Source organism: Podarcis vaucheri, assembly GCF_965113315.1.
Source record: "Podarcis vaucheri genome assembly, chromosome: 7".
NCBI classification, from domain to species: Eukaryota; Metazoa; Chordata; class Lepidosauria; order Squamata; family Lacertidae; genus Podarcis; species Podarcis vaucheri.
This window is the reverse complement of record NC_138765.1, coordinates 6,816,011-6,839,382: the sequence shown is the minus strand read 5'-3', so window position 1 is coordinate 6,839,382 and position 23,372 is coordinate 6,816,011. Positions and strand designations below refer to the sequence as shown.

Here is a 23,372-nt window from a genome sequence, read left to right as displayed (position 1 = left end):
AGCAAGGAAACATCCTGCCTCTCCTATAGTGGTTTGGATTTTTTGAGGGAAACTCACATGAAGGAATTTGTTTTCTGCAGTACAGTACACCCTCTCTCTTCCTAATTTGGACTGTGTAGCTGGGGGGTGGGGGTGGTGATGGATGTGTTGCCTCACCGTGCAGTCTGAGGTTAAACTCGATGGCAAGTTAGTCTCATCAGACTCCATAAAAGGCAGGTTGGACCTTCCTCTTGCACCTTCTCTAGGAAAGAAGCAACACCCATGTTGGCCCTGCGTGGACCCCCATCGCAAGAAAGTGCTTCTCATGAAACACGAATCGGGCCCGACAGGCAGTGATTAGCTACACAGGTCATTGCCAAAACTGACTGCTGCTCATTGAAGGGGTACTGTGTCTTCTTGCAGAGACTGGCTGAAGCATGAAACCGGACGGCTGGGCAAAATGTTTCTGGACTACAACTCCCATTATCCCTAGATACCAGTGGTCAGGGATGATGGGGATTGTAGTTCAAAAACAGCTGGAGACCCAAGTTTGGGAAACACTGAGCTGGATGCACAAATTCTTTCTTGAATACACTGCTACTTACTGACAAAAGGGAAATACACACAGAAACCCTAACCCAATCAGTTTTCCCGCAGTTGAATAAGGGAAAGTGCTATTCCAATTACTTGGGCCCAAGCAAGTCTGTGGTTTCCAAAGAGCTGGAGTGGTTCAGTATACCGCAGTCCAGCACAGCTCCTAGAAGGCCTGTAGTTTGAGTCCCACCAGCAACTGTGATGGCTGTTGCCCCCTTCCCTCCACACGTGTCTGGATGTTTATCCTCTGATTTAAGAATTCAGGACGACATTACAACTTCAGTTGTGGAACCCAATTTAATTAAGCAACACTGTGAGTGCATACAAAATAACAATAACGCAGATCAATGTGGTACTACAGCGTGAATCAAAAAGCAGTTGTGTGAACATCAATCACAAAAAAGATACTAAATACAATGGTGATTTCTCATTGATTGGCCTACTCCGTCCGTCCTCCAAAAAAATAACAGAACCCTGGAAGAGAGGGAGCGGGAGAACTGGGGTTACTCATAACATTTCAGCAGAACGAGGCCTTTCATTCTGTAATTGAACAAAAGCGCGAACAAGCATCCCTGTAATTGAGCAAAAGCTATTTTACAGTTATTGGCAGCTGTATAGGATCCTTACAACTGTGGCTAATTGGAATTTAATGCAGACTCAATTAACTCACACACCTCCTTTTCTATGGTAAATTTAAGCATGAGCCAACTGAATGCCAAAATCCTGCTTTTTATTTTCGTCAAACCTGACCCCAGCTGAAGTTTTAATGGGGCTTAAGTCAACACCTAGCAAACCCTGCCATTCACTAGATGTCATGGCTGGCACAGGGCTGCTCCCAAAAATGCAATCACGGGTGGTATCCTACGAGCCCATCCTACACAAGGATTACCATTGCCATAACAAGGCTTCCCCCGCACATTCTCCTCGTCCTCTGCCCCACCTTGTGAAACGCATCACGTGATGTGATACCAACACTCAGGATTTCCCTGCTCCCTCTTGTCACTGGCTGCCTCCACGGGCGTTGAGACACAGTGTGATGTCCAATCACATGCTGAATTTTGCTACTAGACATTATGGAAGGTCAGAAAAGCAGGTGGGCTGTTTGTGGATAGCAGCCCTGTGCCATCCATACCATCAAATTCTGCCCCACAATAGCCACAGATGGATGCCCATTTGAAAGTACAACGGAGCACTTATTTGCTACTTCTAGTTCATCTGAGTTCAAGCTAGAAGCTATTTACGAGTATTTTATTTTCTTTAAAAAATCAGTTCCTGTGCTCCCAGTAGCATATAGAGGCTATTGTGTACAGTGCACGAACCTAATGTCAACCCGCTCAAGTGAATGAACGGGTGCTATAGGGTTAAAAACACACACCAAAAACTGAAATCTTGGCTGGTTTCACTGGCACTTTCTAGTTGACCAGCAATCTCACCCTGAAACTGCGCCTTCCCAGTTACCACTGGAGGAAATCAACATCCGAGTTCCTTTCTTGCTTCTCTGGCTCATTTTTCAGATGCTTCATGGGCCACTTAATCTTTATCATCGGTTCCATCTGGTCCTGCAGCCGATGGCGCTTCATGTGAGCATTCCGGCTTTTTATCTTGTCAAACACTCTAGATGTAAACGGGAGATAAAGGCCAGGGGTTTTCAGTACTCAGGTGAGATGCTACAGCAATGCGAGAGTGACGCACGCATAATCCCAGTTTCGGTGCAACAGGAAGAATATGATCTCCCCCCTGACAAAGGGTGGGGTTTTCTTTCTCGCTTAGCGATGGGCACAAAGGGTGGCGATCGGCATGAACCCTGCCCAAAGTGCCATAGTAAGCCAACTATAAAAAGGGAAGGGGGCTGGGGACAAGTTTATGGCTAAGCACCAAGTGGACTTATTTTTAAAAAATGGCACAAGAAACCAAAACGTTGAATTGTTACCTTGTACATTCTTTACACGGGAACACACCCTGACTGCCTGTGCTTCTGGGCCTATCTAAAGTTTCTTTCTGGCTGCTGGCTGGACTGAAAGTGCTCTGTGCTGATTTTTTGTAATTCCTTGGTTTTAGCTTATTCTCCTGTTTAGGCAGGTGGCAGTGCCGTTTCTTTGGGCTGCACGCTATCTGCAAGTCATGAAACATTGGTGTTTTACACAGTAGTAATTCTCCTTCTCACACTATTATTAAGTCTCTGGCAAAGCCCAATAAAGAATCTGAAGATAAATTCATTATCTTTCCAATGTGGCTGGCGACGCTTGGTGGCACTTTAGCATTTTGAGATGGTATCAGATCTGAACCACACTGAAAGGAATGTAGTATTCAGGAGATGCAGAACATTCAGAGGCAAGATGTGGACCAGAACTCCATTCGTTCCCACAGCAAGCTAGACGAAGGGTTAAAGGGAGGGGCATGAAGTTAATCACATAATGGCTGCCAAGTGCTTGTTTTTATTGAAACAAATAGCAGCAGCATGGGGATGGAGATCTTTAACTCTTTGCCCTGGTTAAGGTCCTCATCTGAATCAGTTCCAGCTCCACCAGCTCAGACACAGACCACAGCCAAGGGCAAAATCCCTCAACACTGCTGATATTTACTAAAGAAAATGAATTATGTAAGCGACATTCATGTGATTGACTATCATGTCTGCTTTGCCCCTTCATCCAGTTTATTTTGGGGCGAGGATTCAAATGTGCTTCGTTTCTTTATCAAAAGTTGTGAAGAATCATTTTTTACATATCCAGTGGTACAATGAATTCTCACCAGGGCTTGAAGTAGGCACCTTTCATAATTGCACCTATACCCAACTCTATATGGAATGTGGAACTGGCACAGGATTTGGATTCCTGAGAACCTCAGCTGCTGTTTTCAGGATGAAATTAAATCCTCAGCCCTTCTGAGAAAATGCACAAGCTGCGTCTACAAAGAGGCTGCCGAGTCCAGTTTAAACCAACACAGCAGTTCTTACACTCCTTCCGGAATGGATGGGCCAGCCTTGAGCGGCCTCTAGGTGGGTGGCTCCTAGCGATATCCAATTGCTGCTTTTCCGATAAAAGCCACAAGTAGAATTGCAGTGCACCTCCCACAATATTGGGGATACTACGCCTTCTTCTGTATGTACATCCCATTTTGTTCTGTTCACAACAGGGGGCAGGACATAAATGCAATGGGCAGGGAATGAGGTGCAATTTAACCCAGCAGTCGCTTGAAGCTCAGTGCACCTTCACCGTTAAATAACCTTTACAATAGGTGCCATTTTAATTAGTCTTTTCCAGCAATATTTTGATATATATATATATATATATATATGCTTTCGTAGATTTTCACGGGTACAGGAATGCAGGTTTTGGTGTCTTCGGGTGTCTTCCCGTGTAAGAGTCAGGATGTCTGTGCGACGTTTCGACGACGTTTCAACCTATAAAAACAGATCCCACCACCTATCTGAAAAAAACCACCAAATCCAAAATAAAAGCCTCTCCTATCAGTGAAGAAATCCAGCTAAGAATCATCCCCAGAGAAAAATCATCCAGATGCCCCAAACTCTACGGTCTCCCCAAGATACACAAAGAAGGAACACCACTCAGACCAATAGTCAGCTCCATAGGCTCACCTCTACAAAATCTCGCTAAATTTCTCGCTAAGCAACTTCAGCCCTATGCAGAATCCATCGCTTCACACGTTACTAACTCCTTCCAGTTCATAGAAACAATAAAGAAACAATACCTACATCCCGATGACCTACTTGTGAGCTTCGATGTTGTATCTCTCTTCACTCAAGTGCCCATTAATGAAGCCTTGACAGCCATTCAAAACAAATACAACCCCCCCAAATACATCCTGGACCTGACCAACCACTGCCTAACCAACACGTACTTCATCCACAATGGACAAAGATACAAACAGATAGAAGGAGCACCTATGGGATCACCCCTCTCACCGGTCATCGCAAATTTGTACATGGAACACTTTGAAACCAATGCTTTAGACAAGTCAGAACACAAACCCAAACTTTGGCTCAGATATGTTGACGACACCTTTGTAATTTGGCCACACGGGAAAGAAAAACTAGATAGCTTCCTCACACATCTCAACAGCCTACACCCCAAAATACAATTCACTATGGAAATAGAAGACAACAACCAACTCCCCTTTCTTGACGTCCTAATCTACAAAAAACCTGATGGCTCCCTAGGACACACTATCTACCGGAAAAACACACACACCAACCGCTACTTACATGCACAATCACACCACCACCCTGCACAAATAAACTCCGTAGCCAAGACTCTCATCTCCAGAACCAAACGCCTGGCTGACAAAGACCACTTGACAACTGAGTTACAGAATCTCTCAAATGTGTTAATCGCCAATGGATACCAGAAAAACAGGGTTACGAAGCTAATCCAAAAAGAAACACCCCCCAAAAACCAAGACACAGAAGAAAACAATGGCATGGCCCTCCTTCCTTATATCAAGGGCACTACAGACAAAATCAGCAAAATCCTCCATAAACACAATATCAAAACAGCCTTCTGCACCAACCAAAAAATAGCCAATATCCTCAGAAACCCAAAAGACAAAATCCAGCTGGAAAACCAAGGGGTCTATGAAATACCCTGCAAAGTCTGCCCAGCCACGTACATTGGACAAACAAACAGACGAATAAATGCACGTATCGCAGAACACAAGAATGCCGTCAAAAAAGAAGAAAAAACTTCCTCTCTTTTCCAACACATGAAAGAAACAGGACACGAAATTAATTTTGCAGATTCCAAATTGCTCTTTAACATGGAACATCACCACAAGAGAATAATCATGGAAGCCATCGAGATAGAGAAACACCCTCACAACATGAACAAGCGTGACGACACGTCCCGCCTGCCAGACATCTGGAAATTAGCCCTCCCCACAAAAACCGACACCAGAACCAGAGGCACACAGAACGCCGTCACCAATCAACCACACCAGACCCAAACCCAGACCCTCTCCACAGACATATTACAGACTCCATCCAGTAGCCAAACTATAGTGGCACCTCCGGATGCTGCACCCCCCTGCAATCCCTACACAGATCTGGCTGGCACAAGGCACAAAACCATAGCTCGCCCCTATACACGAAGCCAAGCCAGAGCACAACTAAATGCAGCGCAGCCATCTTCTCAGAAAAACTCTTCACAAGCCCAAGAGGTCAAGACACGAAAGCTTTAGCAACTAATCTACACTTAATGACCCACCCAGTGATATTCAGAATATCACTCATGAAATCACCCAAGATATCCCTCAAGTAATTAAGGAACAAAAGAAGAAAAGGCACACTAATCTAGGAACTTCCTCTCTGCCCAGAACGTTGGAGGCTATACACCACACCCCTCAACAGTATTTATAGGAACTCAAACACCAGACTCTGCTCTGTTCCAGTAACAAGAAGCCGAAAGCACCAGCCTGAAGATGACGAGTGAGACCTCGTCGAAACGTCGCACAGACACCCTGACTCTTACACGGGAAGACACCCGAAGACACCAAAACCTGCATATATATATATATATATATATATATATATATATTAGTGAAATACCACCTAAATGAAAGAGCGTTGTTTATTTTCAGGTATTTCTAACTTGCCTTTCTTCACAAAGGGATCCCAGGGCAGGACACAAAAATAAGAAACTGAAATGAAAGGGGGGGGGGGAGAATGAATTCTAACTCCCCTATAGGGTACTGGTATTTCCAAGTTAGAAGTAACCTGATTTAAACATCACAGAGAAGGAAACTATCAATATGGACTTCACAGTATTTGAAAAACTTAATGTCAAGGAAGTAATATTTCAAAATCAGTGTCAAAAATATCAGATATTGCTCTCTTAAGAAGGTAGCAAAGATAATGAATTTAAAATGAAATGTCAAAATGATCCTTCAAGTAGAGATTACAGGCATCCTAACTTATCTGTATCTCCATCAATAAGTATAAATGAAAAATTATTGCAAGATGGTTTACTGCTGCTGCTCAACTCCAAAGTGTTTAGCTAAAATCTTGCCTAATCTGGCAGAGATGGTGTTAATTTTATTGATTTGTAAACCGCTCTGGGAACTTTTCCATCTGACGAGCAACGTATAAATGTTTGAACGAATGCACAATGATGCATTTTATTTTAAGAAAGAAAAAGAACCCTTTTTTGTCATTACCATGTTAATAAGGTAGTTAAAGTTAGGTGGGAAAGTTTCAGTTTTCCATTTTGTTAAAGTGTTTTCTTTAAAAAAAAGGTTATTTGTGCTGTAATGCAAAGCTGCTAATAAAACAGCGATTCAAAACAAAACACCTTTCTGGTCACTCCTGTGACCAGAAAAGAGATTTTGGTTTTTCAGCACTGTTTTAAACATAGCGTTATAACGCTAAAATGCTATTTCATTTAAGAGATATTTCACTTCTTTTTTTTTAATTATAGCAAAAATTGTGCGATGGTGCTGATCAAAAGACTGATTTTAAAAGAGACACAAGATGATCAAATGGCAGCCATTGCAAAGGGTGCAGCGATTCTGTGCTGAGCTGCGATAGGTTCACCTGCCCGATATATGTCACTGCCCCCATCAGAACTCCACCCCCACCATTTAAAAAAAGAAAAGGGCACATGAATGATACGGAGGGCATCTACAGCTATGGAAACGTGAGCTTCTCCTCCATGCCCTAAAAAAGAGCCAGACACGTTAGTCTTTCGTAGTAAAAACAACAGAGTCCCAGGACACCTTAAATACCAATACATTTATTGCCGCATGAGCTTTCGTAGACAAGCATCTATTTCAACAGATGCGTGAGGAAGCTGGTAAGGAAAAGCCGTTGTCCCCAGGAGAGTTTGCTGCGGTGAATGTTACCTTTCCTAAAGCAGGGAGGGAAAGGTAAAGGGCAAAGCTTTAAATCAGTCAGTCAAACCTCTGCCAGATCCCCATCAATCTCTTATATACCTTTTCTTCATCCATTTCTACCTCATCCTGCTCTCTCTTGGGCCTCTTTTCTACTAATTGTGCTCGACTGGTGTCAAATTTTAGTATTTTTTTCCAGCTATAGTAGTATTCAACACACTGGGAAACAGTCTTAGTTTGTATCTATTGAAAAGGATGGGGGGAAGGGGGAAAAGGGAGAGAAATTCAAAGTGAACAAAGGAGCAACTGATACAATATTAAATATACAGAATATATGTTGTTTTTTGTTTTCTCTTCATTCTGTTCCTGCGGATCTGGGATTAGATTCAGCCTCAGGCAATTTGGGAGCAGGGAAGTTCTTTGCGCAAAATAATCCCAAGATGCTATAATACACAGGGCCACATAATCAGGGGCTTTAAATGACAACAAAAGATTCTAAAATAGCCCACACACTATTGGATAACCTTCAGATTAAAAACTGGAGGGGGAGACACTTTGTTTTGCGAGATGAAGCAGCCCGAAAGATGGCTCCACTGCCAACTAAAGGCCCTACCTTCTTCTGAATGAGGTAAAAATCCTTTTTGTGCAAGCAAAAAGCCTTCTTGAACAACTGCTTCTCTGCAGGAGTCCACAGATGTGAACCTGGAGGTGCAACAAGAAACAGGAGACAGGCAGTCTGCTTAATGGTCCATTGCTCTCACAAAATTAAAATCTTTATTGCCCCTCTTCTGCCTACTCTCCCTCCACTGGGAAACTTGCATGATAATGAGTTTATCAATGTGTTTGGGAAAGTCTTCAGGACCTCTGGTTTGTTTATAATTAGCATTTAAAATTCATTGCAGAGATTAATATAGCTCACATTATTTTCATAATATTAAAAACCAAGGGTGAGAGCATGTTAACAATATTTCTCATCCAGCAATGGACAAATAAGGCTCAATTCTCTAATTCTGATGTTAGCTTCAACATTTCCACTATTTTTCGAAGCTAAACTATGAAATCATAAAGCTTTGGAGCGGTTGTATTTGGCTATACTTAATTTTGCTGCATGCTTACAGTTAATGTTAAGGTCACAGCCTTCAATTTTCCTCCATTTAAAAAAAAAATACTAGAAATGTTGGCAGTACAGAACCTTTAGTGTCCTTAATTAAGATCTTTGTTTTCTACGAAGTTTCAATATGGGGCCCATCACCACCACACAAAAGCTATTTTAATAATGCACTGACACAATGTGAACTGCTCAGAAAGAACAGTGCTCCAACACTGGGAGGCAGAATGCACACAGTAGTGAGCATTATTTTCTTCCACATGCTAGAATGCTTCTCCCACTGCATGCCACTATGTGGCCCCACATGCTAGGAGTCACTGTGAGGAGAGGTCAGCCAACAGCACTTGAATGATGTTCTGCATCATTTTGGGGGCAATGAACATGCATTTGCATTTCATTAGGCACTTATATTCTTCTTTCCCAAAGCAGTGGCGTAGCGTGGGTTCTCAGCACCCGGGGCAAGGCAAGTAATTTGCGCCCCCTAACCCGTGGATTTTAGCACTCGAGTCTCTTCCGCGCCCCCCCCCCAGATGTTGTGCCAGGTGCAGCAGGCCCCCCTGCACCCCCCACGCTACGCCACTGCTCCCACCACAAGTCTTCAGGACAGCCTTCCGAAGGCTGGCGCGGGGAGAAGGTCTCTCTGCCCCACCGCCAGCCTTTGGAGGAGGTCCGAGGACAGTGGGGTTCCTGCTGCCTCGAGGAGGGCCGGCCAAACGCGCCCCCCCCCCCAAATGTTGCGCCCGGTGCGGCCGGCACCCCTGGCACCCCCCACGCTATGCCACTGTCCCAAAGGACAATTGGAGCAGTACTCTGCTTGAGAACTACGAGGTTCAGAATTGCATTAAATGCAATCCAAGCGTTTTAAAATCCTCTGTGCAGAATTCTGAGGCAATGCTAAGCCCAGGGATCATGGTTTGTTTCCCCCCAGCGCTACTGGAGAATGCAAAGTGGGTGCAATCAACTCGTGCATGGTAAGCCACAAACAGTGCAGCTATGGCAACTTGCTAAATACTTATGGGTTTCATGGAAGCAATGGTTATATCCTAACGTAGGCAATTTGCTTTTACCTGAGTAATGGTAGTTAGCAAGAGGATGAAAGGGAGGCTTCTGTGGTCCTTGGAGTAACAGCATCTCCAGTGCGTCCTGTAATTGTTTTAGAGAAAGCTGTCAGAACTCCCTCCAAGTAGAAACAAGTAAGGGAACTTGTCCATGAGGGAGAGAAAGAGACCGACTCCTATTAACTGCAATTAGTGAGTCCAGTCTCCCTATCAGTTGACATCTGGCAGCTGCCCAAGGCGGCGCTGTTTCTGCACAAACACTTGGAAAATATTTTTTCTTAGTGTTGCCTGAGTGCATCTGTTTCCACTGCTACAAGGCTGCACAATACGGAGGGGGCGAGCCATCTTGTGCTCATTTTCTCCGCCACCCCCCCAAAAAAAATGTCAACGAGTCTGCAGTATGGATTCTGCAGTTTGTGCATCAATATATAGCGGATGTGTGTTGGCCAGTAGTATGCTGCGCATGGCATCAAGTGGCCGCGCACTGGCTCATCACCAATATTAAACCAACATACAGTTTCACGGAGGCAAAGCAAACTAGGCCTGTCAAAAAGGACTATACAGTGGTACCTCAGGTTACATATGCTTCAGATTACATATGCTTCAGGTTAAAGACTCCGCTAAACCAGAAATAGTACCTTGGGTTAAGAACTTTGCTTCAGGATGAGAACAGAAATTGTGCTCCAGTGGCGTGGCGGCAGCAGGAGACCCCATTAGCTAAAGTGGTGCTTCGGGTTAAGAACAGTTTCAGGTTAAGTACGGACCTCCGGAACAAATTAAGTACTTGACCCGAAGTACCACTGTACTTTAGTCCATTAACAGATTACTCCACTGAAGTGTATTTGCATGTAACTAAGGCACTGCTCTCCCCGCACCCAAAAAACCCCAGATTTAATAGATTCTGTCAATATTCCTTAACATCAGAAGCTGCTTTTACCAGGTCCAGCTATTTGTTTATCCACCCAGGTTAGAGTCTTGCCTATGTTGACTAGTACTGGCTCTCTGAGGTCTTTCACGACACCAGCTCCTTCAAACTTTTAACTGGAGACACTAGGCATTGAGCATGGAACCTTCCGCACACAAAACATGCATCGTGCCATTCAGCTAGGGGCACTCCCAATATAAATTAAACCGAACATTTGGCTAAAGCCTACAACCCCGAAATGGCGAAAGCCTTCAAAACAAGGAACCTGAGATTCTCAACAGTCCGACAAAGCAGCTCTCACAAGATAGTGGCGGCCACATGCTTAGATTGCTTTAAAAGATTAGACCAAGTCATGGAGGACAAGGCTACCAATGGCCATGTTCTACCTCCGCTGCTGGAGGTAGTATGGTACAGTAATGATTTTATGAATGAACTGAAAGTTGGCTGCTGGGAATCAGATGTGGGCAGATGTGCTCAGGTCCTCACCTCCATCGCTCTGCCCAGACACTGAGGTCCAGCGCCGAGGGCCTTCTGGCAGTTTCCTCGCTACGAGAAGCCAAGTTATAGGGAATCAGGCAGAGGGTCTTCTCGGTAGTGGCACCTGCCCTGTGGAACTCCCTCCCACCAGATGTCAAAGAGAAAAACAGCTACCAAACTTTTAGAAGACATCTGAAGGCAGCCCTGTTTAGGGAAGCTTTTAATGTTTAATAGGTTTTTGTATTTTAGTGTTCTGTTGGAAGCCGCCCAGAGTGGCTGGGGAAACCCAGCCAGATGGGCAGGGTATAAATAATATATTATTATTATTATTATTATTATTATTATTATTATTATTATTATTATTATTATTATTGGCTTTCCATATGTGAGACTAGTTCCATATGCTGGACTAGATGAGCCACTGGCTTGAACCAGCAGGGTAATTTATGCTTATGTTCTTAAGACCCGGTGTGTTTTGCCCAGTGTGAATTTATTGCATCTTACCAGAATGTTTCCTTGGGCTTCATGCAGGCAATGCACAGCTAGCTCTAGGTTGGTTCCTCCCCCTGGCATCGCACTGGAGCAGGCCAATTTTAACAGATCCGTTACTGCAAGTGAGATTTTTTTAAAAGCATGAACAAATGGCTGCACGAGAGTACAGTGGTGCCTCGCAAGACGAAAAGAATCTGTTCTGTGATTCTCTTCGTCTAGCGGTTTTTTCGTCTTGCGAAGCAAGCCCATTGACGGATTAGCAGATTAGCGCTATTAGCGGCTTATCTGCTGATCGGATCAGCGGCTTAGAAAAAGGGGGGAAGGGAAAAAAACCCCGCAGGAACTCGCAGGACATTGTCGTCTTGCAAAGCAAGCCCATAGGAAATTCATTTTGCGAAGCACCTCCAAAACAGAAAACTCTTTCGTCTAGCGAGTTTTCCGTCTTGCGAGGCATTCGTCTTGCGGGGCACCACTGTAATTAAAATGCAACGGAACGGAAGAAAAATGAAGTATAATTGGGGAGGGTTAGCCTCAGGTAGGAAAACTCTCCCCCCCCCCAATTTCTGCACACCTCTTTTCTGTGTTTCTTTGTTGGTTGTGATATCTCCCCATGGCTTCCACACTAGTGAGGCTGGATGCTCACAATTTTCTAGGGAGGATCTGTCTTGAAGATCAGGTATCTCTGCCTGGAAACGACTTCCAATGTTGATGTGCCTGAAATGACGGATGAGGTAAAGAAAGAAAAAGGGGGGGGGGGGAGAGAGAGAGAATGTGAAGGCTTATGAGGGAAGAGAAACAATAAACAAGCAAGAGATGGTAAAATTAAAATTAGGCCAAAAATGGAAGATAAAAAGAGGGAAGCTTCCAAGTTGCTATTTCCACACGAATAGATGGTCCATGAGGCTTAAAAGTACACAATCTCTCGGGAACAGAAACATAAACAGAAGCACTTCTGCACTTACCCCAAGTTTGTTGGGACAATTTTATTACTAATAAAAAAATTCCTTCCAGTAGCACCTTAAAGACCAACTAAGTTAGTTCTTGGTATGAGCTTTCGTGTGCATGCACACTTCTTCAGATACACACTTCGTGTATCTGAAGAAGTGTGCATGCACACGAAAGCTCATACCAAGAACTAACTTAGTTGGTCTTTAAGGTGCTACTGGAAGGAATTTTTTTATTTTGACTATGGCAGACCAACACGGCTACCTATCTGTAATTTTATTACTGTTATTCAACACTTTACAAGTGATGGACAGAAGGGACAAATGTCTTACAGTTTAGAGCCTAGGAGGACAAGGCAAAGGTGAAGAGTGGGTGATTAAAAGAGTCAGAGGGATAGTGGAATTTTACCTGGACACATAAAATAAATGAAGTTTGGGCACATAAACAGTAACGTAGGGAGGAGTTGGTTGAATGGAGGGGAAAGAAGGGAAGGGTGGCAGTGGGAATCTAGGAAAAGCCGGCACAAGGATTGGAAAGGGAACAAAGATGAATTTGCAGAAGTGAAAAGTGTAAGGGAGGAAATAACAAGAACCACAAATGATGAGGCAGAGCGGTATCTAAGGGTCCCCCCCCCCCCCGCTTTTCAAAAATGTAGTATGTTAAAAGGGAGGGTACCCTGTTATCTACACGAGCATTCGTTGAGACAGCTGCCTCTGATGCCAGGCAGAGGGAACCTGCCATTTTCCATACTTGCTCCAGCAAGACCTACACAAAACTCACTTTGACTAATCAGAGGCTAATCCTGTTACAGATTTATCTTGCTACTGGGTACATTTAACCCACAGGCACGTTAACCCAATCTTGTTAACAGTACTCCAGCATGGCAAGCTACTTGGCCTTCAGGCTCAGCTACTCCTGAGCTTTCCTTTGCTCCCCTTTCTCCACGTTGCTTCTTGCGCCAGAAACGGCCTCCCTGTTCCCTCTACCACCCCATTCACCTCCTCCACCTTTAATCCAAAAACCTGCTGCTATTTCTGACAAAGCCACTCTTGCTACATAAGCCTTACCTCTTCTGTGCTATCAGCTTACCAATTAACCTCATTCAATCCCACCCTAGGTTCTCTGGGAGGAATCCTGTCCCATGACCATATTCTATACAGCATTTTGCACGGTGAATGTGGCAACAAAAACAAGCATGAACCAGTAAACCTCGCTATGCTGTAGTAAAACAACCCTTGGGTGTAATGAGAGTCAAGTGTTGTGGGGGCCAGGGTGCAGCAGAAACGCTCCACCTGGTATAGGTGCTTTGAGACATTATTTTTACGAAAAATGCTGAATAACATATACCGTATTTTTTGCTCTATAAGACTCACTTTTTCCCTTCTAAAAAGTAAGGGGAAATGTGTGTGCATCTTATGGAGTGAATGCAGGCTGCGCAGTTATCCCATAAGCCAGAACAGCAAGAGGGATTGCTGCTTTCACTGCGCAGCGATCCCTCTTGCTGTTCTGGCTTCTGAGAGTCAGAATATTTTTTTTCTTGTTTTCCTCCTCCAAAAACTAATGCATCTTGTGGTCTGGTGCGTCTTATAGAGCGAAAAATACGGTAATAAATAAAAGACTACATGCATCCAAACATCAAGTAAACCCGCTAAAGGACTGAAAGGAACATCAGGATGAAAGTTAAGACAAAGGTAAACGGAAGAACTAATGATGAAAAGGCCAAAACCCATTTTTAAAAAACAGAATTAATGATTAGGGCTTTGTTAATCTCAATCTTTACATGCATGAAGAGGCAAGCACATTAAAGTTTACCTTCCAGCAGAGACACTGTTGGAACAAAAACCTACAGCCTTTCCACCCTGAGAAGTTACAAGCAGTTGTTTAAAGTATTTTTATTTGCTCAAGACCTTTGTTTGAGAAGCTTCTCTAGGTTCATAAAACTGAACCTTGGTCTTAGGGCACTAGCAAAACATGAACCATTTGGATTACTTGGGGGGCGGGGGGGGTTGGGTTTTGTTTTTTTTTTGCTGCATGGCTGAAAGGTCATTCCAACCGACTTTAGTCAGAAGATGCTCCATGTTCAAAAGTTATTCTACTTCAGTTCTATACTTAAACCACACCTCTCACCTCTGTCAGTTTATTGCAAAGCAACAACCCCAAGGGGAGCCCTAGCCAGTCTTAACAGAATTACCTCTTTGGCCTTGGACCTGCAATAAATTGTATGTCTCAATGGCTAAAACCACTGGTGGGTCCCCTTTCTAAAGCATTTCAAATAAAGGAGTGGTCTTTTTAAAAGTTTACAGAACACACCTGTGCGGGACATCAAATGCACACATAGATGGAAAGAGAGAAGGGTTGTTTAGAAGTCTGGCCTTATACAGAACAAAGCCAGCAAAAGGGTATCTGCACTTTGGCCTACATCTGCCATTATCCGGCAAAATCATGATATGCATCCAAACAGTAATGCAAAATGATTAAAATCTCCTACAGGTTAAGCCTAAAAATACTAACAGAAAATGAACAACTATCATACTAGATTTCACCAAGGGCCAAGCTAGATGACTCATTAAGTACATGCATGCACGCATGTTTACTTTACAAAAAACAACAACAGATAGGCCCTGATCAGAATTGGGATCATAGCATACAGGTAGGGTTAAACCCTTTCCTGTGTCATGATCCTGGTAAAAATCTGTACCCCCACTTCCACCAAGTTGTTATCCCACCACCAGATACTTCCACTGAGCCCAATAGCCTCCTCCACAGGGCTCTTTTAAAAGTAAAAACAAGACACTTTCTACACGACACAAATTTAACATATTGTCTAGTTTGGTCCTGAACAGAGAGGAGAGGTAAAGTTTAAAGAAAACAGTGAATATCCTGGTTTCAATCTGTTCTGATTCTAATTTTGTCGAAGACATTGGCAGTGTTCTTCCCATCCTGTCTATTTAATTATAACTAAAGGATTTAGTTCATGTGAGCCTTAGGAGACTTCAGCGGATGAAATATTTGTTTTGTCATACAGATGAAGTAGTACTGAACTACTACAGAAACCCAACAGCAACACTATTTTAAGGGCCCGATTAACTTTTAAACAAAGAGGAAGTCTTCCTAAATTTAAAATGGATCTGAAGGATGTTCTCATGACTTAGTGCCTGTACTGCAAAACCCGGCCTAGTATTTCATTACTCTGCTTCAAAGGTCAGTTCACATCTTAAGGTTTTTAAGATATGGAATGGCTTCTGTGAGGGATCCCTGTACTTGGGTTCTCCTGGAACTGCAGCCGTTTATAGATTGCTTTTTTTGGCAAATTTAACACTCCTCTTAATAGCCATGTGTTTTGCAGGCTGCGGTGACTTAATTCTGGACGTTATCTGCTGGAAGTTTTTGTGGTTTTCCTCCCAGAGGGTATTAATTGCTTGTTTGGAACAGGCCAAGAGATAACCAGAGTGCTGATTACTTTAATGACACAAGAATACCCTCCTCCATCCTGTAAGGGAGTAATTGCTTTTCAGTGTCAAAATGTAAACAAAGCACAAGTAATGAAAGCAGATGGTAATCACCTAACAGCTGCACAAAAAGCAGTCTGGGATGCAGGGAGTGTTTGTTCTTAAATTAAAGCGAATGAGATCTGAAATGGCCAAGCAGCGATGATGTGGGTAGAAAACATAGGGTGTAAGAATCTTGGAATGACTCACAACATTCTTACATGTGCCCAGCTACAAATCTATGAAAAAGAACATAGTACAAGATATTACTGGATTTGTTTACCATTGTCATCATTCCCTCACTTACGGTTCTATGCTGATTTTGGTGGTATCTTTCACAAGAGAGAACAAAAGGGCTCCGTCCATTCCATCTAAAATTGCAAAATAGTAATCATGATAATCATAATAATAATCATAATGATGTCAATAACAAACACAGTGAAGATTGCAGGAAGCTGCTGCCAGTCAGATTAGACAGCATTAGGCCAGATGAATGAGCGGCCCTCACTCAGTACAATACTGCTTTGTATATTCAGTCATAGAAAGATGGGTTGTTTTAAATACCTAGAACAGAGGTGTACATCTTGGTAGAAGCAGCATTTGTAGAGGAAGAACAGAGTGTGTTGAAATACAGCCCTGACCCCTCACGAATGGGAGAGAGCATCGGGGGTGGCGTATAAGGGGAGCACTGGACTAAGCCTTGGAGGAGGTGGTCCATGAGGAAGACAGGCGAACGGAGGTTACTCTGAAAGCATCCTCCAGTGCCAGGCTGTATCTCAATGAGGACAGGTGGAGGAGGTGGGATGAAAAGAGATTTCGGACGAGATCGCCTCTTCCTCTTCTTTTGCATGCCTTCTTGGAAGTCCTTATCATCCTGGCTTTCCTTCTCCTCAACCTAAGACGAAATATACAGCCCATGTGATTTGTTATTACGACTTGGGGGGGAAAACCTCATGCCCTGCATGGCCCTGGATCCTTAAGTGTGCAGCACTGGGTCTTTCCCACAAGAACCCTGTCCTAATAAGCTGCCTCCTCCCCTATGGCTCACTAATTTGAGACCACCTGCTTGAGGTTATCCTACCAAGTAAAGTATCTACACTACAGACTCATATTAGCTTTTATAACGTTGTTATGATGTCCCACAGAGAATCCTGAGAATTGTAGTTTGTAGTGAGCATTTAAAATATCTGTAGCCCCACCACCACCACATTGGGGATTTCCCCAAAATGTCACATATCCGCATGTATGTTATTTGGTCAATAACTATACAGAAAAGAACCACAGCTGTAGCTGTTAGTACCCATTACTTTTAAGTATTTTTAAGCTGTTAGTTCCCATTACTTTTAAGTATTTTTAAGGCAGCTCAAAACTGCAATCCTGGAGCCTGAAAATGCAGCCTTGTTGGCGGATAATAAGGATTATGACATCACTGTTGCTCCTCCTGTTTCTGATTATGAGTCTTTAGCTAGTGAGCTGGGTTTTCATTCTCATTCCAGGTGATAATGGCAAGTCCCCAAATCTTGCCAGGCCTAGGAAACTGCAGTCTTTACATGGATGGAAGATGAGGGGCTCATCCTTTTGAGTGTACCTGTGTGTGAGAGGAAATAAGAAACCACCTTCTTCCCCTACCTCCATTCATCAGGACTTCTTGGGTTGGAGGTGAACTGGGCAGCAGGATTGCGGAATCTGAGAGACCATTTAATGTGTGCTGTCTGATTTCTTTGGGGTCTTAATGGTCTCTTGTTGCAGCTGGAGAGGGGATCAGGAGTGTTGTTTCTGAACAGTGGGGTGGAGGGTGGTGGTAAGTGAACTGAATGTCCTTTTACTTGCTGGCTCAATCCCGACACAGATGGGGGGGGCGATGTTCATCCTAGGGTGCTTCAGTTAGGCACAAAAGAGGCAAGAAACAGACTTGGGTGGTGCCTGAATTTTGGAGGGCCATTTCTGTGTTGGGAGTATACATTAAAAGTCCAAAATTTCGAGGTAGAGCTTGGAATGTTCTAGGTCTGAAACCCTGCCAGATGGACCAATGGCCTGAGTCTGTATGAGGCGGACTCCCATGGTCGTAGATAATAATTTCTACCTCTCCCCCGCTTTTGTATAGGAGGCATAATCTGCCTTGGAATCCTTGAATGCTAAGGTATGTGGGGACAGGTTGCAGTTGTCTGGAGATGACCTCCCATCTGTGCGCAGCTAGGTAAGACTTTCTCTTCCTTTCCCACCCCCACACTTCTCCACCTTCTTCCTTTCCTTCCAGTTGGGCTGGAAGCAGAGGAAGAGGTAGACCATGCTCTAGGGGCACACAAAGTTGATAGTTCGCATCTGCCGGCCTCGGGAGACAATGGAGGAGTGCCTGACAAGATTCTGGGGTCTGCCAGGATTCAAGACGTGAGAACCCAGCTCGGGATGAATAACTAATCGCTGGGGGAACAGTGATGTCACAATCATGTTGGCCAAATGGCAGCATTTTCAGCCTCAGCTGTTGCCAGGCAAACTTTCAAGTACATTTTCTCGAACAGCCACAGCAACCATTTCTTCCCCCTACCTATTGTGTAATTGCTGCCAATTACAGGACTAATATTGAGAATGGAGTGTTAGGAGAGATCTCAATTTTCAGAGTCCTGGCGTGGTACAGGTGCAGAGAGATTGAACTATGAATCAGCACATTGCTGGCAACTCTGTTTTGGGCAAGCCACACTCTTTCAGCCTCAGCCCCAACACACAAAATCTGAAAATACAGGGATGGTAATAATACTGACCTGCCTTGCAGGTGGCTTTAAGGGCTTGTACCAAGGTACTTTCCAGTTACGCAATTGAAACAAACAAGTCTTGTGGCACCTTAAAGACTAACTATGTATTATTGCACACACTTTTGTGAACTACTGTCTACTTCACCAGATGCACGGAGTATTATCCTGAGTTCAAAACTGGGGCAGAGTATCTTTTGGGGGGGGACGCGGGTGGGTGGCGCTGTGGGTTAAACCACAGAGCCTAGGACGTGCCGATCAGAAGGTTGGCGGTTCAAATCCCTGCGACGAGCTGAGCTCCCGTTGCTCGGTCCCTGCTCCTGCCAACCTAGCAGTTCGAAAGCACGTTAAAGTGCAAGTAGAGAAATAGGTACCGCTCTGGCGGGAAGGTAAACGGCATTCCCGTGTGCTGCTCTGGTTCGCCAGAAGCGGCTTAGTCATGCTGGCCACATGACCCGGAAGCTGTACGCCGGCTCCCTCGGCCAATAAAGCGAGATGAGTGCCGCAACTCCAGAGTCAGTCACGACTGGACCTAATGGTCAGGGGTCCCTTTACTTTTATCTCTTTTTTATTGCAACACGTTTTTTAATGCCAGGATGTATGCATTATCAACAACTTTTTTGTGAATGGCCACTGTTCATCATGTAATATTCTCTGTACAGTGGTGCCCCGCAAGACGAATGCCTCGCAAGACGGAAAACTCGCTAGACGAAAGAGTTTTCCGTTTTGGAGGTGCTTCGCAAAACGAATTTCCTATGGGCTTGCTTCGCAAGACGACAATGTCTTGCGAGTTCCTGCTGGTTTTTTTCCCTCCCCCCCTTTTTCTAAGCCGCTAAGCTGCTTATCAGCTGATCCGATCAGCAGATAAGCCGCTAAAAGCCGCTAATAGCGCTAATCCGTCAATGGGCTTGCTTCGCAAGACAAAAAAACCGCTAGATGAAGAGAATCACAGAACGGATTCTTTTCGTCTTGCGAGGCAGCACTGTACTTTTCTGCATTTCATTTCATTGTGGCCTCACTGTTTATAATTCTCCCCTCAAGCCATGTGTATATGAAACACTTCGTGTATCTGATGAAATGGATTATGATCCATGAAAGCATATGCCTTAATAAATGAGTTAAGTCTTTATGGTGCCATAACTCTTTGTTGTTTTAACAAAGTAATGTTAGTAAAGAGCTTTAAACACTCTAAAAGCACTATATAAATGGTTCCAGGGCTATGGTCTAAAGGTGCATGGATACCATGACCGAGTGAAGAAATGCCTAAAAACACTACTGGTGCTGTCCTGAGTTTCCTCATGGAAGAAATATGGAATATAAACAAAATAAGTATTAGAATGAAAAGGCTATTAAGATAGTTTAAGATATGCTCAAAGAAAGATGCCGGTGATGCTGTCTAAAACTATGGAGCTCTGCAGGGAACCTGGTGCCTTCAAGGTCTAGTGGACTCCAACTCCCATGAGCCCCAGCCACCAACTGTCAAGGATGATGTGAGCTATAATCCAAATAACATCTGGAGGGCAACAGATTCCCCATTCCTGCCCTGAAAAGTCATGGAAGTCCAAACGTCCATCGCAAACACTGAAAAATATTTAAAATGATTTTGGCTAGCTATGAAATAAAAATTATTTTAAATTTCTTCTTCTAGGTTTCCAGCAGTGCAGATCCCTTTCCTGTCGCCCTGCATAGGCTGGATCTTTGCACATATTGCTGGGCTAAGTATGAAACCCCACCGGAACTCTCTATCAGTTAGATCCCAAACAGTTGGCACGTCTTCTCTGTACTGATCTGAAGTTAACACTGCAAATCACCACCCACTTTGCTCTCTTGCTGAAGGTTTGCAGCCGTTACAGGTACCGAAACAGGGATTACAAGAGGTGCTACTGCTACATCTTCCGAAGGCCTTTTGGTTTCAGGAGGAGTATCTCCATCCCCTGATTCCTTGAGGGACAGTTTCTGAGCTGGTAAATGCTCTGCCTCATATGCCTTAAGGGAAAGGAAATATAAAAAGAAATGTGCATTCTCGCAACAAGTATACAGAAGACAATACTGCAGCTAGCTTTTGTTTTTGTTTTATTTCAGTTTCTACCCTTTCAAAAGCCCTTGCAGCAGACACTAACAACTCCCAGGTTGGTTTGTTTTTGAAAAATGATATAGAAACAAGAGTACCTAATGAAATATATAATATATATTGCATTCCTTTTTTTAAGCTTCTAAAGCTGCAAACCTTTATCTATTACTAGGTAGTGATATCCTATGAAAGTCAGGGAGACTTACTTCTATTCTGAGCAGACATTGCACTAAAAGATACAATCCTATGGACGCTTTCCTGAGTAAACATGCACAAAATTGTGCTGTGTATTAACAAGAATGGTTGCTAGCATTTATGTAGTGCTTTTCAGCATTCAAAACATTACACATACATTATTTTGGTAATCCTTATAACTGCCCTGTAAAGTAAGTCAGCATTATTATCACAACTAGAAAAACCCCCATCATTATTAATGTTATGGATTGCCCTTTTCATTTAGATTGTTAAGCACCTTGGACACCCATAGGTGGAACGGTGGGGTGTACATTTTCTAAATAAATGCAAAATTATGATGGGCAGACGATGCAAGGGGCACAGATGTGAATGCAGAGACACTTTGCATCCCTTCAGGACATCTGTCGAGACACACAAAACCCCAAATGGAGCTGAGATTTATCTTATTACCGAATGGAAAAAGGAAAACCAGAAACCAAATAACATCAGAAGACCACTGCATATATATACAGCTGGTTTAATGAACAAAAAGCACATATTTTGAGGTGGGAAAGGAATTCAAATGCACCTAGATGCTGCCAGCTGGACCGTCTATTATATCACAACCACCTCTGTGGTTGTGGGAACATTCTCACTCATCAGCCCAGACCTACATTAAACCATGATTTTTAATCCTAATGAAACAAAAACCTTAATCGTTATCACAGTTAAAGTTGGTGCCAATGGCCATTAAATCTAAGCTTGGTAAGTCAGCATATGAACAGTCTCTGTGCACCAACACATAACCTGTTACTCCATAGTTTCCAGTTCACATCTCGTTAGGGAAGTATGGATAGTTGCAGCTTCGTGGTTTGATTTCCCAGTCACAAAAAATGGGTGTGTGTGCATGAGCACACATAAAGGTCATGAATATTTTGGCTTATTAAGCCAACATTTCAACATGCAAAGTGGTCCACTACATGTCCCTTAACCGCAGTAAAGCCAGGGGTGCACTATTTATTAACTTGAAACCCCCGTTATTGTTTTGTAATTTTTGAAAAAATAAAAGCCTTTAAAAATTGGGAGGCGGGGTTAAGATGCAATGTGCAACCATCTCCTAGTCATACAGCTATGCTATTCCTTCCCGCACAGCTACTAGTAAGCCAGGATTACATTTACAACGGCCCCTTGTAAAATGGGTTAAGCTTAAAGATGAGAAATTGCCCAAGGCCACCTCATGAGCTTAATGGCTACTGCCGAGAATTCAATCAATTCATCCAGAGTGTTAAACTTTTGCTTGTTCTATAAGTGACTAATATTAATAGTGACAAATATGCATTCACCAGAGTTCAATTTCTCTTTTACCTGTTGTTTTTCCTTCCCTGGAGACTGCCATTGTTCACTATAGAAACACATATGGCTGTTCAGGCCCCTCTCAGTATAAAACAGCTGATTGCAGGTTGTACAAACAAAGCCATTTCCATGCTCACTCCTGTCTCCAGGAGCTCCCCCAGTCTTACTACTGATGGCAGAAAATGAAGCAAAAAGAGATGAAAAAAACGTAATATCATGAAGCCTGAATTTCCAGATTGTAATTTACCCCCATAACTGTATTACATTCACATTTACATTTCCTGCTTCAGAACCTGTTTTATGTCTTCCTGGGAAAAGTGTTTCTACAGTTCATTTAGCAGCAAACTGTGCTAACTAGTGAAGTAAACTCCACTGGGATATCATACATAAGTAACAATTTCTAGTGCCACCGCAGAGATAATGGCTGGGATCCAGAGAGCTGCTTAGGGACTTACAGCAGCCCAGCCAAATTTTGCACTTACTTTCTTTGAACCACCAGAGCCTTGGGACATTACCACAAGCCGATTTTGAAACATCCCTCCGAGGAAGTGTTTGGTTAATGTGGAATTTGCCAACCTGCTGCCCTCCATATGTTTTGGACAACCTCCAAAACTTCCAGAGGAAACCAGGTTGGCAAAGGCTGATTTAATGACTTTCAGCTCGCCTCTAGGTCAAGGGGGGTGGGGCTTTTTCACCCTGAGGGCCATGTTTCCTCGTGAACAACCAATCAAAAGGCCAGTTCTGCAGGTGCAGAGGGGAAAGCGTGCAGGGCACAGAATGAAAATTTTACCTTTATACAGTTTCCACACACTCTCATACACCTCCCTTTCCTCCATGGAGGCAAACAAATAGCATTATCCAAGTTAAAAGGCACATTCAAGCCAGGCAAAAACACTGGACGAGGGTGCAGAGCAGGGTCAGTGAGACTTGTGTCACAATTCGCTTTCCCAAAATCAAACCCATTTCTGGATACTCCTCTATGTCAAGTTTATTTTTTCTGTTTTTCTCTCACCTTTCCTCGAAGAAGCTCAAGGTGACGTACAGAGTTCTCCACCTCCTCATTTTATACTCACAACCCTATGATGTAGGTCAGGCTGAGAAACTGCAACTCACCCCATGAG

The 23,372-nt window shown here is 43.5% G+C and overlaps 1 protein-coding gene and 1 long non-coding RNA gene across 7 annotated transcripts in view; both read right to left on the bottom strand.

The window, feature by feature from the left end:
- Positions 1 to 23,372, bottom strand: part of LOC309537048 — a 50,047-nt gene that overhangs the window by 3,354 nt on the left and 23,321 nt on the right. The window lies entirely within an intron of this gene.
- Positions 852 to 23,372, bottom strand: part of ZNF541 (zinc finger protein 541) — a 39,880-nt gene continuing 17,359 nt past the window's right edge. For 3 of the 6 annotated variants that reach the window (XM_082230951.1, XM_082230950.1, XM_082230952.1), the window contains exons 7-18: positions 22,264 to 22,420; positions 20,472 to 20,639; positions 16,471 to 16,801; positions 16,214 to 16,277; positions 12,045 to 12,187; positions 11,486 to 11,589; positions 9,589 to 9,664; positions 8,027 to 8,115; positions 7,516 to 7,656; positions 2,504 to 2,685; positions 2,007 to 2,187; positions 852 to 1,047 (exon numbers count right to left, since the gene is read on the bottom strand). In XM_082230951.1, the coding sequence (XP_082087077.1) occupies positions 2,028 to 2,187; positions 2,504 to 2,685; positions 7,516 to 7,656; positions 8,027 to 8,115; positions 9,589 to 9,664; positions 11,486 to 11,589; positions 12,045 to 12,187; positions 16,214 to 16,277; positions 16,471 to 16,801; positions 20,472 to 20,639; positions 22,264 to 22,420 (1,615 nt within the window). In that variant the 3' untranslated portion in view covers positions 852 to 1,047; positions 2,007 to 2,027. Of the gene's footprint in view, positions 1,048 to 2,006; positions 2,188 to 2,503; positions 2,686 to 7,296; positions 7,431 to 7,515; positions 7,657 to 8,026; positions 8,116 to 9,588; positions 9,665 to 11,485; positions 11,590 to 12,044; positions 12,188 to 16,213; positions 16,278 to 16,470; positions 16,802 to 20,471; positions 20,640 to 22,263; positions 22,421 to 23,372 lie in introns of those variants that run through there. The other 3 variants (XM_082230953.1, XM_082230954.1, XM_082230955.1) reach the window with 3 other exon arrangements.